The following is a 15,860-nucleotide window of genomic DNA, read 5'->3' on the forward strand; positions in this document are numbered from 1 at the left end:
AAATATCCTTGGGTAAGGATTTATAAAAAATCATTTAGCTTCTGCTGAACCCTTTCTCCTTTCCCCTAAGGTGGTGGATCTGCTGGTGGCCATGTGTAGGGCAGCTTTGGAGTCCCCTAGAAAGAGCATCATCTTTGAGCCTTATCCCTCTGTGGTGGACCCCACTGATCCCAAGACTCTGGCCTTTAACCCTAAGGTATAATCGCTTGGGAATAAAGTTAGGGCTAAGGAGCAGAAACAGTAGAAGACTGGGAGACTATGGGCTGTCATTCTAGTTAAACAAGATCTTGGACTAAGAATCAGAAGAAATGAAACACTTGTTTTTTGACAACTCTTGAACCCTGAGCTTTGGCTGTTTTAGTGAATAAATACCTGAGTTTGTCAGAAGGGGAAAAGAATTAATATTTGTTATGCCATGAAAGGGAAGAATACAGACTTTGGAGCCAAACAGACCTGGACTCCACTTGAGACTCAGCTGTTTCCTAGCTGAATGGTGTTAGGCAAGTCAGTTAACCTTAATGAACCTTGATTTCCTTATCTGCACAAGGGATTATTTCCCTTGTGGATTGTTATAAAAATGAGGGATAATATAAGTAAAGTACTGCATTAATTAGCATTCTCCACAGAAGCATAACTATTATTATAAGGAATTGGCTTATATGATAACGAAGGCTAAGAAGCCCCAGGATCAGCAGTCAGCAAGCTGGAGGCTCAGGAAGAGTCAATTGTTTAAGTTCCAGTCCAAAAGCTAGCAGTCTCCAGTTCCAAGTTTACAGACAAGAAAAGACCAGTGTCCCAGCTTTAGAAAGTCAGGCAGCAGGAGCCTTTTACTTGGCCTCTTTTTTCTATTCAGGCCTTTGACTGATTGGATGAGACCCACACAAATTAGAGGGGAACAGTGTGCTTTACACAGTGTTCTGATGTAAGGGTTAATTTCATCTAGAAATCACCTCACAGACACATCCCAAAGCAACATTTGACCAAATGTCAGGCACTCCATAGACCCATCAAATAGATGCAATTAACCATCACAGTGCCTAGCTATTACTCATTGCTATGTATCACATACTATACCAGGTTCTTTACACTTCAAAACATTGATATTGGGGTAGTGGGAATTTTTATCTTCATTTATTCACAGGGATACTGGGGTCCTAAGAGGTTAAGTAACTTACCCTATTACTCTCAGCTGGTAAAAGAACTAGCATGTGATTCCAGAACTGCCCAACATTAAATCTGTTTTCTTCACATGACATGCTACACCATTTCCCTAGGGCCTAGACATTTTTTGTACATGTGGTCCTCCTTTTCATCACATCTTACTATTCTCCATATTTCTTCATCTGGTCCTCTTTCCATTGATTCCCCACAGAAGAAGAATTATGAGCGACTTCAGAAAGCTCTGGATAGTGTGATGTCCATCCGGGAGATGACCCAGGTACTCTGCCCTTCACCTCTCCCCTGCCTGTGCCACTCAAGTGTCATATTCTGTTTGGAATTCATGGGAGTGGAGTGAAGATTTAGAGATGCTACTCAGATTCCTTACTGTATTTTCCTTAGTCTTCCCTCGTGTTCTGCTGTTAGTGCTGTTACTCTTCTCTTTCAACCTTTACCTTTGCTGCTAATTCCTTAACAAGTGGTTCATATTTAATGTTTTCCCCATAATTATTAAGAAATTAGAGAAGTGAGGGAAAGACCTGTGCCCAGGGTTGGGAGGCTGAGGTGGCGGGGGGCTTGGAGTTAAGGAACTAGACCCAGGGGCCTGCATCTTCTATCCTTCTAGGGGTGGGGCAGCCACATGGAGCAGTGACCGTCCTTTGACTCAAGGCTGTCCCTCATCAGACTTCCCCACCCCTCGTCTGCAGTCTCTGCATGAATAGACATTCATTTGTGCTCATTTACAGGTGGGCCTCTTCTCAGCAAATCCTATATATTACAGTTCAGATTAACACATAAGAAACACCAAGGAGGGATGATTTACTTGTGAGAAGGACTCTGTTTTATGTAAAGTTTTATCACAGGATTCCTTAGCTTATTCTTTCTGGACATTGATTTTATTTATTTTTTAATATACAATTAACTTTGTAAGGCTGTAGGAATTGCATAAAATGAGGGAGACCCACCTGCATGTTGTTTTGTAAGCATCTTCAGTCATTTTCATATTTATTTATGAGTGTTCCCAGTTTGCCCAGGCTCATTGTGGGTGGGAACCCCATCTTCTCTTGCCTTTGTGTGGCTATCACCGCCTACTTTGCCCTGGGCCCTGATAGTCAGTCTGTGGAAAGTAGGAGGGTTCCCACCACTCCAGGAAGTTAAACTTATGGCTGTTGTCTTACAGGGCTCATATCTGGAAATCAAGAAGCAGATGGACAAGCTGGATCCCCTGGCCCATCCTCTCCTGCAGTGGTATGGATAGAAGTTAATTCTTCCCAGAGTGGGGCAGGGACATGGTATTAGACATGGAGCCTGCACCTTCTCTTCAAGTCGGTTTCAGCTTCTTTCTTCTTTCCCGAGGTTGTATATATCATGGCTGCTTTTTCTTGGGGTTATCATTGACATATCTGACTTTGACAAGAGCTCAGGTCCTACAGAGAGCCCACAAATTCTGCGACGTCTTGACTTCTCTTCAGTGGTTTCTTATTTCCCTATAGGTTTTTGAGTGCTCCTTGCATGTAGGAATTAACACTGTTCATTTCAAATAAGTTTCTGTGTATCCAGAGAGGTATATCTCCTCTTTCTACTCCCTTTCCCTGTCTTGACGTCCACCCTGTTTAGGTAGACTGTCCAGAGCCTTGAGGCATTATTTTTACCTTCTAGCAAAGATTCTGACCATTCTCTGTTGCCCTCAGTCCCCACCATCCCTCTCTGATCTTGATTTCTGTTCTGTTTTCTTTTTTTTTTTTTTTTAGAGGGGTTGGGGAGAAAGAAAGGGAGAGAAACAGTGATGTACGGGAGAAACATCGATTGGTTGCTTCTCCCTCACCCGCAACTAACCAGGGACCTGGCCCACAACCCAGGCATGTACCCTGACTGGGAATGGAACCCGTGACCTTTTGGTTTGCAGGACCACACCCAACCCACTAAATCACACCGGTCAGGACTTCTGTTCTATTTTCTTGACATAGTTTTTCCCTTTCTTCATAGTCAGTCTTTGACAGCAGTACTTTCTCAGTGCAGCATGCTCCCTGTTAGCATGAGGGAAGACCAGGCATAGGTCCTCCAGGGTGGCATCAACAGTACATGGGTGAAAGCTTTAAAAAAAACAAATCATCCACTGTAGGAGATAATGCTCCTTTGCTGAGGCTTCAGTGTTTTATGCCTTTGTTCTCTCCTGTCCTCTGAGTTCTGCTTACCCACAGCCCAGTCTACCCCTGAATCCTCAGGAATTTTGTTCTAGTTTCTTCTGTTTCTTTCTCCAGCCTAAACAGTAACTTTTTATCCATTCTTTGCCATCCTTAAGAGCCATCAGGCTTCCTCTGAGCTCAGGTGGGATAACTCCTGAGCCTAGTTCAGAGTTTCTAAATCTCACGGATGAGTGTCACCACCGTAATACAGACCCTCCCTTCTAATTTTTTAGCTGACCTCTTGTGCTCTTTCTTTTGTTCTTTTTTCTCCCTAGATGCAGCAGCTCACCTCCCACCCCTCTCTTTTTTTCATCCATTATCTAACTACCAGTAACTAGCTTTCCTTTTACATTTTTATATACAAGCATTACTACCCAAGAGAATATCCAAAGAGTGACCTGGAAATTTCACAGCATTCAGACAACTCTGGAATTCTTGCTTGTTCTTTGAGGGGCACAGCAAAGCAGCTGCTTTGTTTGGGATGGCCTAACCACACATTGGTTCTCTCCTTTCCCCTTTTCTCTGTTTTGTCCTAGGATCATCTCTAGCAACAGGTCACACATTGTCAAACTACCTCTCAGCAGGGTAAGTGATCTTCCCCCCTTCAAACTCTAAATTTCTGATGAGAGACAGAGAGGGCTCCAAACCAGCCAGCCACACTGGTGGACTTGCCTGGTTGCCTCTGTCCATCAACAGTAATCTTTGGGCCTAAGCATATTTCCCTTATTTGGGGTCAAGGGAAACTGATTTGCTCCTTATCCCCAACCTTTCCCTCCCTGATCTCCATTTCTACTCTGTTTTTCTGACCCCACCCCCACCCTGGGCAGCAGCTGAAGTTCATGCACACCTCACACCAGTTCCTCCTGCTGAGCAGCCCTCCTGCCAAGGAGGCACGGTTCCGGACCGCCAAGAAGCTCTACGGCAGCACTTTTGCCTTCCAGTAAGGAGTGTGGAGGTCGGGGAGGAGGACAACAAATAGTGTAATGTGATGGGAGAGCAAGTTCACTAGAGATGAATGAGTTTGTGTTACCTGTGTCCATCAACCAATCAGTCAGTCAACAATTAGTTATTAAGTGCTATTGTGGTAGGTATTGTAGAGGATTAAAAAGATACATATGAGCCCTTTGTCCCGTAGCTGGAAGGTTGCAGGTTCAATCCCCAGTCCAGGTGTATATGATCCCTAGTCCGGGCACATGCAGGAGGCAACAGATTGATGTATTCTCTTGTTTGCATCAATGTTTCTCCCCCTTCCTCTATAAAAAGCAATGAAAAAAATGTCCTTGGGTGAGGATTAAAAAAAAAGATGCATATGATGTGATCTTTACTGTTAGTTGAGGAGAAATGGCATTTACATATAAAAAGATGGCTGAAGACACCGACTGGAAGGATTAAATTTGAAAGCTACTTTGAGGATATCAGCAATTGGTGCCTAATTGTGGGAGGAGAGAGAGAAAGAAAGGCATATTAAAGGTGATGCAAAGGGAGTGATGGTACACTTTTCTCAAAATAGACATGAATTCAGAATTGGAAGCCGTATTTGGATTCAGCGATAAGTTTATTGAGTTTGAGAATTTAATTTGAAATTTAGGAAAATAGGCCAATGAGAATACTGAATCAGTAGTTGAGGATTTATGAAGGGACTTGCTAAAACGCAGAAGAGAGAATAGGACTGGAAATTAAAATACAGGAGTTAGCGACACACACACACATCTTGCATGCCTGTGACTCTGTCCATGTGCATGTCTGTTGCTAGATATTTGTGTCCATCTTCATGTCCTGTATGGGTGAGAATGGGTGGGAGGCGCAGTCTTGGAAGTGTTCCTGGGAAGCTCACTGTAAGGAGACATGTATTCTACCCTGCCTTACAGTGGGTCCCACATTGAGAATTGGCATTCGATTCTGCGCAATGGGCTGGTGAATGCATCCTACACCAAACTGCAGGTGAGGCTGTGACCCTTTTTTCTTTCTCTGTACGCCTTTTCTGCCCCACTCAGTTTTGGGGAAGTCTGCTCTAGAGTATTCAGCGGTTTTTTTCCTCAGCATCCTCAAATCTAGCCTGCCATGTGACTTCACTAGGGAGGAAGTTGGAACTGTTTGTATAAAATGAAAGCGGCTGGTGTGTATTTTACCCCAGGCTGTTTTTTGGTGGTGTTTGGAATGGGAATGTAGTTGTACGCAGGCCTATGAATTGCTGATTGCAGCCATTAGATGAATTAAGCTATGAGAACTTTTCAATATGTGTGATGGTTCCTTCAGAGAGTTGATATAGGAGACTTATTTCTTTGCCCTGTGAGACTCTAAGGAACAGTTATTGTCCTACCTCCTGACTACCTGTTCTGTAGTTCCTTTTTTTAGAATATGCATATGTACCAAGGCCTAGGGACAGAAGCATGGATTCTGAGGGACTGACTCAGTAGATCTGCTATTCCTTACTCTCCAAGGCTTTAATATCTAGTATTTCATAGACAACGGGTTTAACCTGCATCAATTTTTCAGCCAATCAGCTTTTTGATATTAGGTGCCTAGAGTTATCTGAATGAGAGAGATAGTGGAGGTACAGGGGACTAGATAAGCCTTGTGGCTGCCTAATAATATACAGCCATGGGAGGGCCCAGGCTCATATTGCTCATCCTGGTGTTTCCCTGCAAGCTGCATGGAGCAGCCTATGGCAAAGGCATCTACCTGAGCCCCATCTCCAGTATTTCCTTTGGATACTCAGGTAAGAAATACTCTCTGGCCATCTTGACTCTATTTATATTGCATCCAGTTTGCGAATACATGATCTGTGCTGTCTCTTCCTCCTCCATCATGGATACTTGGTCTGTGTCACCTCTCTCCCCAATCATGGATATAGTCTGTCTTTCTCAACTTTATTTCATTAGAAATTTGGATTCTTCACAAGGTGAGGCCATTTATCTCCCTTTCTCTTGGGTAATCCTTTTCTCCATGGGGATGGTTCTATTCATTACAGAGGCATGGCCCTGGGAATTGGTTAGAGAATAACTGGGAAATGAAACTAGGCTTTTTGTAGACCACATTTGTGGTGTTGGCAATAGCCCGTCATTATAAATTGTGTGTGCACACATATGCATGTGAGTTTATGTGTGAATACACTTGAAAGCTTGAGTCTTTTCCATTGGCTTACATTTCTGGACACTTGTCTTTCTCCCTATTACCAATCTCTTCAACTGTATTTAATTATGTACTATGATATTAGTCACTTGCATTAGTCAATGCAAGAAAAAGCATTTTATTCCCAAGATAAGGTGTGAAGGAAGTTCAGATTCTACTCGGGAGATCAGTCTAGCTTTGTCCTGCTCACAATGTGATTCTGACTTAGAATTCTCTCAGTGTTCCATGTTCATATCTTAATTTCTTTTCTGCCTTCTCTTGTTCTTTTTCTGGTCTCTGCATATAAAGGAGAGCCACGATTTATTTGCATGCCTACCACATGAAGGTGACAGTGCTAGAGTCTTTATAGATTATTTTTTTGTATCTTCCAGTAATCATAACTATTACAAAGATTAGAAAACTTAAGCCCAGATGACCAGAACTAGAAAAGTCTCTAACAACAGAATAAACCAAACAAAGTAGAAGAGATAATATATAGGTAAGAACCCAAATCAACCAAGTAAAAAAAAATTACAATAGAGAGAACCCAAAAGCCAAAAAGTCGATTCTTGCCCTACCTAGTGTGACTCAGTGGATTGAGTGCCAGCCTACAAACTGAAAGGTCATCAGTTCAATTCCCAGTCAGGGCACATGCCCGGGTTGTAGACCAGGTCCCCAGCTGGTGGAGTGTGGAGTGTGAGAGGCAGCTGATCAATGTATCTCATACATGGATGTTTCTCTTTTTTCTCCCTCCCTTCCCCTCTTTCTAAAAATAAATAAATGAAATCTTTAATAAAAATAAATTTCTGAGCCCTGGCTGGCATAGCTCAGTGGATTGAGCTCGGACTGGGAACCAAAGTGTCCCAGGTTCGATTCCCAGCCAGGGTACATGCCTGGGTTGCAGGCCATAACCCCCAGCAACCGCACATTGATGTTTCTCTCTCTCTCTCTCTCTCCCTCCCTTCCCTCTCTAAAAATAAATAAATAAATCAATCTTTAAAAAAAAATTTCTTTTTTTTAATGTTACATATTTATGTTTATTTTATTTATTTATTTTATTTTATTTTATTTTATTTTTACATATTTATGTTTAGAGACAGGGGAAGGGAGGAAGAAAGGAGAGAAACATCAATGTGTGGTTGCCTCTTGCATGCCCCCTACTGGCCTGCAACCCAGGCATGTGCCCTGACTGGGAATCAAATGGGCAACCCTTTGGTTGGAAGGCCCACGCTCAATCTACTGAGCTACACCAGCCAGGGCAAAATAAAATAATTTCTAAAAAGTTGATTTTTTTAAGACTAAAAACAAACAAAAAAACACACAAAGCTGGGTAGACCGATTAAGAAGATAAAGAACATAATTGGATGAATGAAAAAGGGAACATAATTACAGATAATAGCAAAATTTAAAAAGTTAATGGGAGAGCTTTGTCAACTCTATTCTAGTACTTTGAAAACTTTGACAAAATGGATAAATTCCTAGCAAAATATAACTAAAAACTGATTCAAGAGAAAATAGAAAGCCTCAATAGCCCTAAAACCATACAATGCATTGAAATAGTAGTTTAAAATTTTATGTACACCCCTTCTTCCCCATATACACACACACACACAACCCAAAAAACTCACCGAGCTCAGTTTTAAAGTCAGTTTTAAACCAGAGTTTCAAGGGACAGATTATTACACAATTGTATACAAAATCATCCAGATAATAGAAAAAGATAGAATTATACATCATAAAAGATTGGTATATTTGACTGTTAAAACTAAAAAATACAAAACAGAAGATATTTGCAATATATATAACCACAAAAGATTAGTAATAAAAATATATTTTAAAAACTCTTATAAATCAGTAAGAAAAAGACAATAAAAAATCAATAAGAAAAAGTAATCAGGTGATATGAACAGACTTGTCACTGAAGAAATGCTCAACCAGTATTAGGAAGTAAAGTCAAGACAAAAATGACTTACCATTTTAGCACCTATAATGGATTAGCAAAAATTAAGAAACCTGATAATATATCTGATTATACCAGAGGTTGTATAGCATCAGGATCTTTTTTATTGCTTTTGGGGTATAAATTGATATAATTGCCTGATGTTAAATTGAAGCTGAATTTTATCCCAGTGACCCAGCATTTTCACTCCTGCATATGTGCACCCAATGTGTACACAGATGTTCAAAGCAGTGCTATTACTGTTTGCCACAAGAAATATTGGAAACAACTCAAATGCTCATTATCAGGAGAATGGATAAATATATTTTAATATATCCTTACGATTATTATTCAGTGATGAAAATGAATGAACAATGGCATTTAACAACATGGAAAAATCGTAGTGAAAAAAGACAAGCCTAAGTGTGACTGATGTGGCTCAGTTGGTTGGGCATTGTCCTGCAGATTGAAAGGTCTCCAGTTCAGTCCCTGGTCGGGGCAACACGAGAGGCAGCTGATTGATGTTTCTTTCTGCAATTGATGGGTCTCTTCTTCCTTCCTTCCCCTCTCTCTAAAAATCAACTTTTTTTAAAAAAGGCAAGCCCAGAAGACTAGTATGCACTGCTTTTTTTATATTGTTCAAAAGCAAACAAAATTAAACATTAGGGGTGTGTGTGATAAAACTAAAGAAATTTCAGGATGTTGGTTACCTTCCAAAGGAAGGCAGATAAATGGGATAGGGTAAGAGCATGTAGTTAAATGTAAGTCACTGGTAATGTTTAGTTCTTGGCTTTAGTTCTTAGGTATTCTTTGTCCTATTAAATAACCAACAGTGTGCATGAACCAAACGTTAGGGTTAATCCACACAGGGTAAGGGCCCAATAAATGTTTATTGAATGTTTGCATGGGTCTCATTCTGTGTGCCTGGGGTCTAAAGTAGAGTGGGGTTGGTGTAGTCTTTTTGGCTTCTTTGTATGGGTTCCTCAATTTTTGTCTTTGTCCCAGCCCAAGCTTGCCTCTTATAAAGCTCTTACTATTTTCCAAATGGTGAAATTCTCCCCATTCTCAGTGCCCACAAGATTCTTTCTTCCTGTCTATTTTCTCCCTCTGTCACTGGCCTTTGTTTACCACTAAGTGGCTAAATACCATTAGTTATTGGGTGGAGCCAGGAATCTACACTGACTTCTTAAATTTTTTTGTCACTTTACTGATTACTGAAAAACATCATGTTATAATACTGCTCTTCTCCAAAGGATTTTATTAGAGTTATAGATCATCTTGTCCAATCCCGTATTATATAAATTAAAAAGCTGAAACTCAGAGAAGTTAAATGACTTTGGAGTCACACAGCTGTGAGTAGCAGAGCTAAGACTGAAATCCAGATCTCCTAAGCTCTAGGACAATGTTCTTAACTATTGTATTGGACTGACTCAAACACCTAAGGGACCTTGTAGGTATTTGAGTCTCTAAGACAGTAGGTAGAATGTGTGCAGCTGTCTAACTTAACTATAGTTACTCTAGCATTTGGTCAGCTTTATCTTCTTACATGTTTTCTTCAACCTTATTCTGGTCTCCTTTTCTCTAATCTTCCTCAAGGTAGCCCAGTGGCATTGGATGCCTTCTGGGAGCAGTGTAGAGAGCATCTCTTTGACTGGCGGAGCCTCCAATGATTTGGCCAGAGTATTATGCTTGTTAAAATGAGGGCCAATGAGAAAGGAGGTGGTGAATTCCATTTGTTTACAGATATGTAGTAAGTATATACTCCAGACACAAATATCCAGAGATTTATAGCCATCATGTTCTTAGGGTCTAGTTTGGGGAAACTGACTGAAGATCACTTGGGGCAGTGTGGATAGGGCAGTGCACAACAGAATTTGGACAGGACAAGTAAGGGCCATCTCTAAGAGCAGCTATAGAAATCAGATTGTTCTTTCCTATCCTCTGGGGTAGAGCCTGAATGAGAATTTCACTCAGAATCTTGCACTGAAATACCCAGGTTGGAGGAGGTCATGTTTGGAATGCACAGCTAAACCGAGTTCAGGGTAATGGAGAAGGTGGAAACGGGCAGTGAATGTACGTAGAGGGAAGAAATTAGCAGTTCAGGCCTTGAAGCTGTCGTTGCCTCACTTTTGTTCGGGCCATAAACCTGTCGTGAGGCTTTAGTGTGAGTGCATGAAGAATTGACAGCCAGAGCAGTGAAGAACATCAGTCCAGTGGTTATCATCCCCACAGTTACAACATGGCTATAAAAAGACCAAAAATTGAGGCAGAGTAAAGTTAGTAATAATATAGAAAGTTCCAGGATGGAGTGGTTGATAAACACCCTGCTTATGGCCTGTAATGGTAGCATCATTTTCCATCTCCTTCATCTTCCTCTCAGTCTCATACACACACAAGGCTGTGAGAAGGCTGGGCCTGTGGTAAAGCTGAGCATAGAGACTGAAGTCCTAATCACAAGCCAGAAGGAGTTGGGAGTAGGGGCACACAAGCACTGTTTTATATCTAAATAAGAAAAATCCAGAATGAGTCTACAAATGTCTTAAACAGGACTATTCACTGGGGACTAAGGATGGGGGAGGATTTATGGATTTAGATAGGTGGAATCTGGATGGAATTGGCACCACTCCCTACAGTGTGGGAAGACTTTCCAAAGCAAGCAGTATTCCTCAAGGTTTTTGCCATTGTGGTTATCTGTGGGAAATCATTTATTACCTAACTGCTATGCTTTCTTCCTTTTCTCTTGAATGACTGGAGTCACAGTATTTTATGTAACTCTGAGATTAGAGCATATCTAACCTGCTCTGCTTTCTTCTTTACACAGTTCACTCAGCCTGGCATTTGATCCGAAGTGTTAATGCCACACTCTCTTAGGCCCTCATTCTTGTCTCATTTCATGTGTTATTCCCCTATCTTTGAACCCTTCGGTGATTCCCTGATGTTCTCAGGATAAACCCTAGGTGCCTTCACATAGCCTACAAGGCCTGCTTTACCTGATCATAGCTCACCTTTTAGACATCATCTCTCGCCACTCCTCTGCCATTGACCATGCTCCATACAAACTAAGGCGTGCTGCTTTTTCCTTCAGGCGTTCTATATCCTGCTACCACTGCCTGTTCTTCATATAACTACGTCTTCCCAATTCTAGAGTTCTCAGCCAGGCTGTTACCAGGAAGCCTTCTTCAAACCCCTAAGCTAGGTTCCTTCTCTGCCTCTGGCTCACACAGTGCTCTCTATTCTCCCCATCACAGCACTTACATACTGTGTCGCAATTGCTTGCTCTTTGTCTATACTCTCCGCCAGACTAAATTTTGTGAGGAAAGGTATCTTGTTTGTTTTATTCACTGCTGTATTGACAAGTGTCTAGCTCAGTGCCTGGCACCTAGTAGGCACTTGAGTAAATGTTTGATTAAGGAATAGATAAATGAATTCCTGTTTGTTGTTCTGTGACAGGAATGGGAAAAGGACAGCACAGGATGCCCTCCAAGGATGAGCTGGTCCAGAGATATAACAGGATGAATACCATCCCCCAGGTATTATTGGTTGGCCCTGCTCCAGTGAGGCAAGACCCTTCTCCTGGGGTCAGTTTTGGCTACAGAGATGGATGGGGAAACAATGGTGGGGGTGGTAGGTAGTTTCAAGATCATTTGAAGTAATCAACTACATTCTAAGATGAACACACTCCCAGAGTCATAAGTGGCCTCAGTCACAATGATGAAAGTAGAGACTGAGTTTATGGAAAAATGCAGTGACATGAAAATGTAAAGGTGGAAGCTGTGGACTCATTCAGACTGGTTGTGGGAAAGTAAAATGTGTGTGCATATAGGGGGGTTGCTGGCTGGGAGCCAAGGATATCCCTGATCCCTACCCATCACCAGCTAATCAGCCTCTATAGGGAAAACGATAATAGTCTACCTGGCTCTGCTTTCTTTCTCTTCTAGACCCGATCCATTCAGTCGAGGTTCCTGCAGAGTCGGAATCTAAACTGTATAGCACTTTGTGAAGGTAGGTAGCTCACCCAGCCCGTTTTTCTGGGTCCCCAACCTTTCTTTTTGGTGCAGATATGGCACACAATCCAGCCAAGGGTGATGATGAAACATTACGTCTTCCCTCCCCTGCCTGGACTCTGACCTAAGCATTATATTTGTAACTTCTGGCCCCTTCTTCTCAGTGATTACATCGAAAGACCTCCAGAAGCATGGGAACATCTGGGTGTGCCCTGTGTCCGACCATGTCTGCACACGGTTCTTCTTTGTGTAAGTCTAGGAGGGTACTTGGGGGTGTGCTGGTGTCTGACTACTGGAGAGTCTGTTTCTGTTACTTGAGACTTGCCTGTGGCTACCTGAATGCAGCTGGCACTGGGATTTTCATCTTGGAAGTTGGGAATGCCTATAGATCAGGGTCTGTTTAGAGGAAACCAGATAAGTTGAATCTCTTCCTCCCTAAGGAGATCCAAAAAAGGGTTTTTACTTCTGGGATGGGATAGCCCACCTCCAAATACAGTTCTACTGGTTGACATTATTTCTGATATTATTCTCTTTCTTGTGCTCACCCTTGCTCTATCTTTGGCAGATATGAGGATGGTCAGGTGGGCGATGCCAACATTAATACTCAGGACCCCAAGATACAGAAGGAAATCATGCGTGTGATCGGAACTCAGGTTTACACAAACTGAGGGGGCCCCAGCCCTCGTACCACCCCTGTTCCCCCCAGGATCGATCTGCCCTTACTAAAGGACTCAGGAGGAGCAGGCAAGGCTGCCCTGAGAAATCAAGGGGCCATTATCAAGGGGCAGGAAGAGACTAGAAGAGGCAGCCTTCACGGTGGAGATTGACCCAGGAACCACTCCACATTTGGATGGACCAGACTGATCCCCTGTCCCTGATTTTCCCAGTTGACTTTACCCTGTTTGTAAATAAAACAATAAAATGGAAGGTGCTGTGGACTGGATATGATCGCTGTGGACTGACTGGCTTTGGACCAGCATCTACCCCAAGCCCCCAAATAGGGGTGGGGCTGGGATGAGTGGAGTATCATGAGGGTTGGGGCTATTTAAGTTGAGAGGAGTCAAAGCTGAGTTCATCTAGTGTAGTGTACTACAGATCTGTCAACATTTTAATCAGTGGGTTAGATTAAGAAGGGAAATGAACAGTTATGCAAATGACACAAACTGAGATGGATTTAGAATCCAACACCAACGATTATCTGTTTCTCAAGATTTAAAAGGGCCATTGAGGCAAATTAGCTCGGATTTTCTACCTCTGGAAATGAGATCACATTAGGACCTCTGCTTTCTTCACGAAAACCTATCCATTCTTCCTTGCTCTGTACCTCAGGGGCTGGGTCCTTACTCTCCTCCCCCCAGCTACTTCTTTGGGATAGGGAGGTGGGGAGGGAACTGGAGGTACAGGAAGTTGGGTCTGTCTCTAACTGGAAATCTATAAAAAGATCCTAAGGAAATGCAGCCTCCCATAATGAAACAAAACCCAGATTCTCCAAGGCCAGCCAGCAAGGTGAGGGAGAACAGCCATTTCTAGATCTAATTGTTTCAGTGAAATCTATCTCCCTTTTGAAATTCCCACTGCCAACCTCTGCTGGTCTTTCAGGTTGTGCTCCATGTACAATACCTAAAACCCAAAGTTAGCTGTAAGAAAGAGGTTGGACTTTGCCAAATAGTTTGAAATATTAACGAAGAAAACAGGAACATAAGCACAGAAATTTTTTTTTAATGAAAGCACTTAAACAAGCCTGAGTTTTTGAGTACAGGCACACCTTGGAGATAGAACAGGTTCCATACCAGACCATTGCTGTAAAGCAAGTAGCACAATGGAGCAAGTCGTAACTTTTTGCTGATGGAGGGTATTGACTTCAATTTGTAAAAAATGCAACATCTGTGAATTGCAATAAAGCAACGTGCAATAAAAGGAGGTCTGCCTCCCAATAAATTCATTTCTTTTTTAAAAAAAAGGTCTGCTTGTATAGGTTAATTGTTATATCTTCTTGATTTACAAAGCCTGTGCTACATCAGCTGTTTTCTGTCATTACCTTCACTCTACTTTGGAGATAACTTTCTTTGCCTGGGTTCCTTACCTGCTTTGTAGTTGCTGACTTGCCTTCAGTTGGAAGTACCATTCTTAAGGTCCATCCCTCTAGGAGCTGTTTCTTTAACTTCTGTACCTGTTCTTGTTCAAGACTACTGTATTGTGACTCTACAAGTCTCTTAAGGCTCTCTTCCCATTCAGCTTTAAGATCTAGCAGAAATCCTCTTCACTAAGTAAATGACTCCATCAGGGAACCTACCCTAATTGATGTTCAGGACCAAGGATAGCTAACATCTTTTAGTTTTTTACTTGGTAGGTGCTATGCATTATGCTAATCAATTTAATACTTTGCTAATACTTTGGCTTACTATGTGCTTGGCACTATTATAAGCTCTCTACATGTATTGACTAATACAATTCTCACAATAAACTGATAATATAGTAAGTAGGTGCCATTATTCCCGTTTTGTAGATGAGAAAACAGGCACAGAGAATGAGGGATTTGCCCATGTTCTGCAGCACGTGAATGACTGACTCCAGAACTGCTGTTCTGGTTCTATACTAGGTAGCCTTTCAAGTTTTACAAATCTTTTCATTTAGTCTTGACAACAAAACCTAGAAGATAGGTTTTCTCTCGAGATTTTAATGTGTCTAAGGCCTCACAGCTGGTTAGTGGTAATGCTGGCTTTAACCAGATCTGCCCGCTCCAGGGCCTGAGCTCTGAGTGATCTTTCACCTCCCCGGAGGCTCTCACACCGCTCCCACTAGTGTTCCAGCAGCTGGACCTAGGTGCTTGACTACTCAAATGGTGTAACATTTTTGCTCTATTTCAGAAATTGTCAGTAGATTTTTCTCAGATGTAAGCATTTCTTACAATTTTCCTTTGATCAGTGGCAGATAACATAGTAAGTACAAGTAAATGATGGAAACAGAAGTAATGAACATAGGGTCTGTTACCAGAAAAACTCAAACAGCTGAGCTAGTCTCATGGCTGTCACATTTTTTTTAGAACATATGCATGATGATGGTCCTTTTTTAATGCCAAAAAATGGTAAAGAAGTTAAATACAGCAGGTCCTCAAATAACATGTCTTTATAACATTAATGGAATTTAATTCTTGTTCATATCAACTAGCCTATGGTAAAATTGATCTAGTTGCATGCTATTTCACTTAAAGTCATAGAAAGCTACCAAAGACATTAAGTGAGGACTTACTGAACCCCCTTCTATAGTTTTCCTTGTAAAAGTAATGGGACTCTGAATCTGAGATGTCTGAAAGCCAGAGGCCAAGGCTGTTACAAATACTGCCCAGAGTGGCCTCCTACCCTTCATATAGTCCTGGGCTCAGCAGCCCTACTCACTGAGACCTGCTCATGCTTAGTTAGGGCTAGGGCAAGGGTGTCTTTCATGGGGGGCTACATCAGCCTC

The 15,860-nt window shown here is 41.9% G+C and overlaps 1 protein-coding gene across 8 annotated transcripts in view; it reads left to right on the forward strand.

Annotated features, from left to right (window-relative positions):
- Positions 1 to 13,341, forward strand: part of PARP6 (poly(ADP-ribose) polymerase family member 6) — a 31,835-nt gene extending 18,494 nt beyond the window's left edge. For 4 of the 8 annotated variants that reach the window (XM_028505878.2, XM_036028336.1, XM_028505881.2 and 1 more), the window contains 11 exons: positions 71 to 196; positions 1,373 to 1,438; positions 2,339 to 2,406; positions 3,881 to 3,929; positions 4,172 to 4,284; positions 5,213 to 5,285; positions 5,994 to 6,063; positions 11,845 to 11,924; positions 12,333 to 12,396; positions 12,563 to 12,647; positions 12,964 to 13,341. In XM_028505878.2, the coding sequence (XP_028361679.1) occupies positions 71 to 196; positions 1,373 to 1,438; positions 2,339 to 2,406; positions 3,881 to 3,929; positions 4,172 to 4,284; positions 5,213 to 5,285; positions 5,994 to 6,063; positions 11,845 to 11,924; positions 12,333 to 12,396; positions 12,563 to 12,647; positions 12,964 to 13,066 (897 nt within the window). In that variant the 3' untranslated portion in view covers positions 13,067 to 13,341. Of the gene's footprint in view, positions 1 to 70; positions 197 to 1,372; positions 1,439 to 2,338; positions 2,407 to 3,880; positions 3,930 to 4,171; positions 4,285 to 5,212; positions 5,286 to 5,993; positions 6,064 to 11,844; positions 11,925 to 12,332; positions 12,397 to 12,562; positions 12,648 to 12,963 lie in introns of those variants that run through there. The other 4 variants (XM_028505880.2, XM_028505883.2, XM_028505886.2 and 1 more) reach the window with 3 other exon arrangements.
- Positions 13,342 to 15,860: the final 2,519 nt, after the last annotated feature.

This window comes from Phyllostomus discolor, chromosome 1 (genome assembly GCF_004126475.2).
Source record: "Phyllostomus discolor isolate MPI-MPIP mPhyDis1 chromosome 1, mPhyDis1.pri.v3, whole genome shotgun sequence".
Lineage (NCBI taxonomy): Eukaryota > Metazoa > Chordata > Mammalia > Chiroptera > Phyllostomidae > Phyllostomus > Phyllostomus discolor.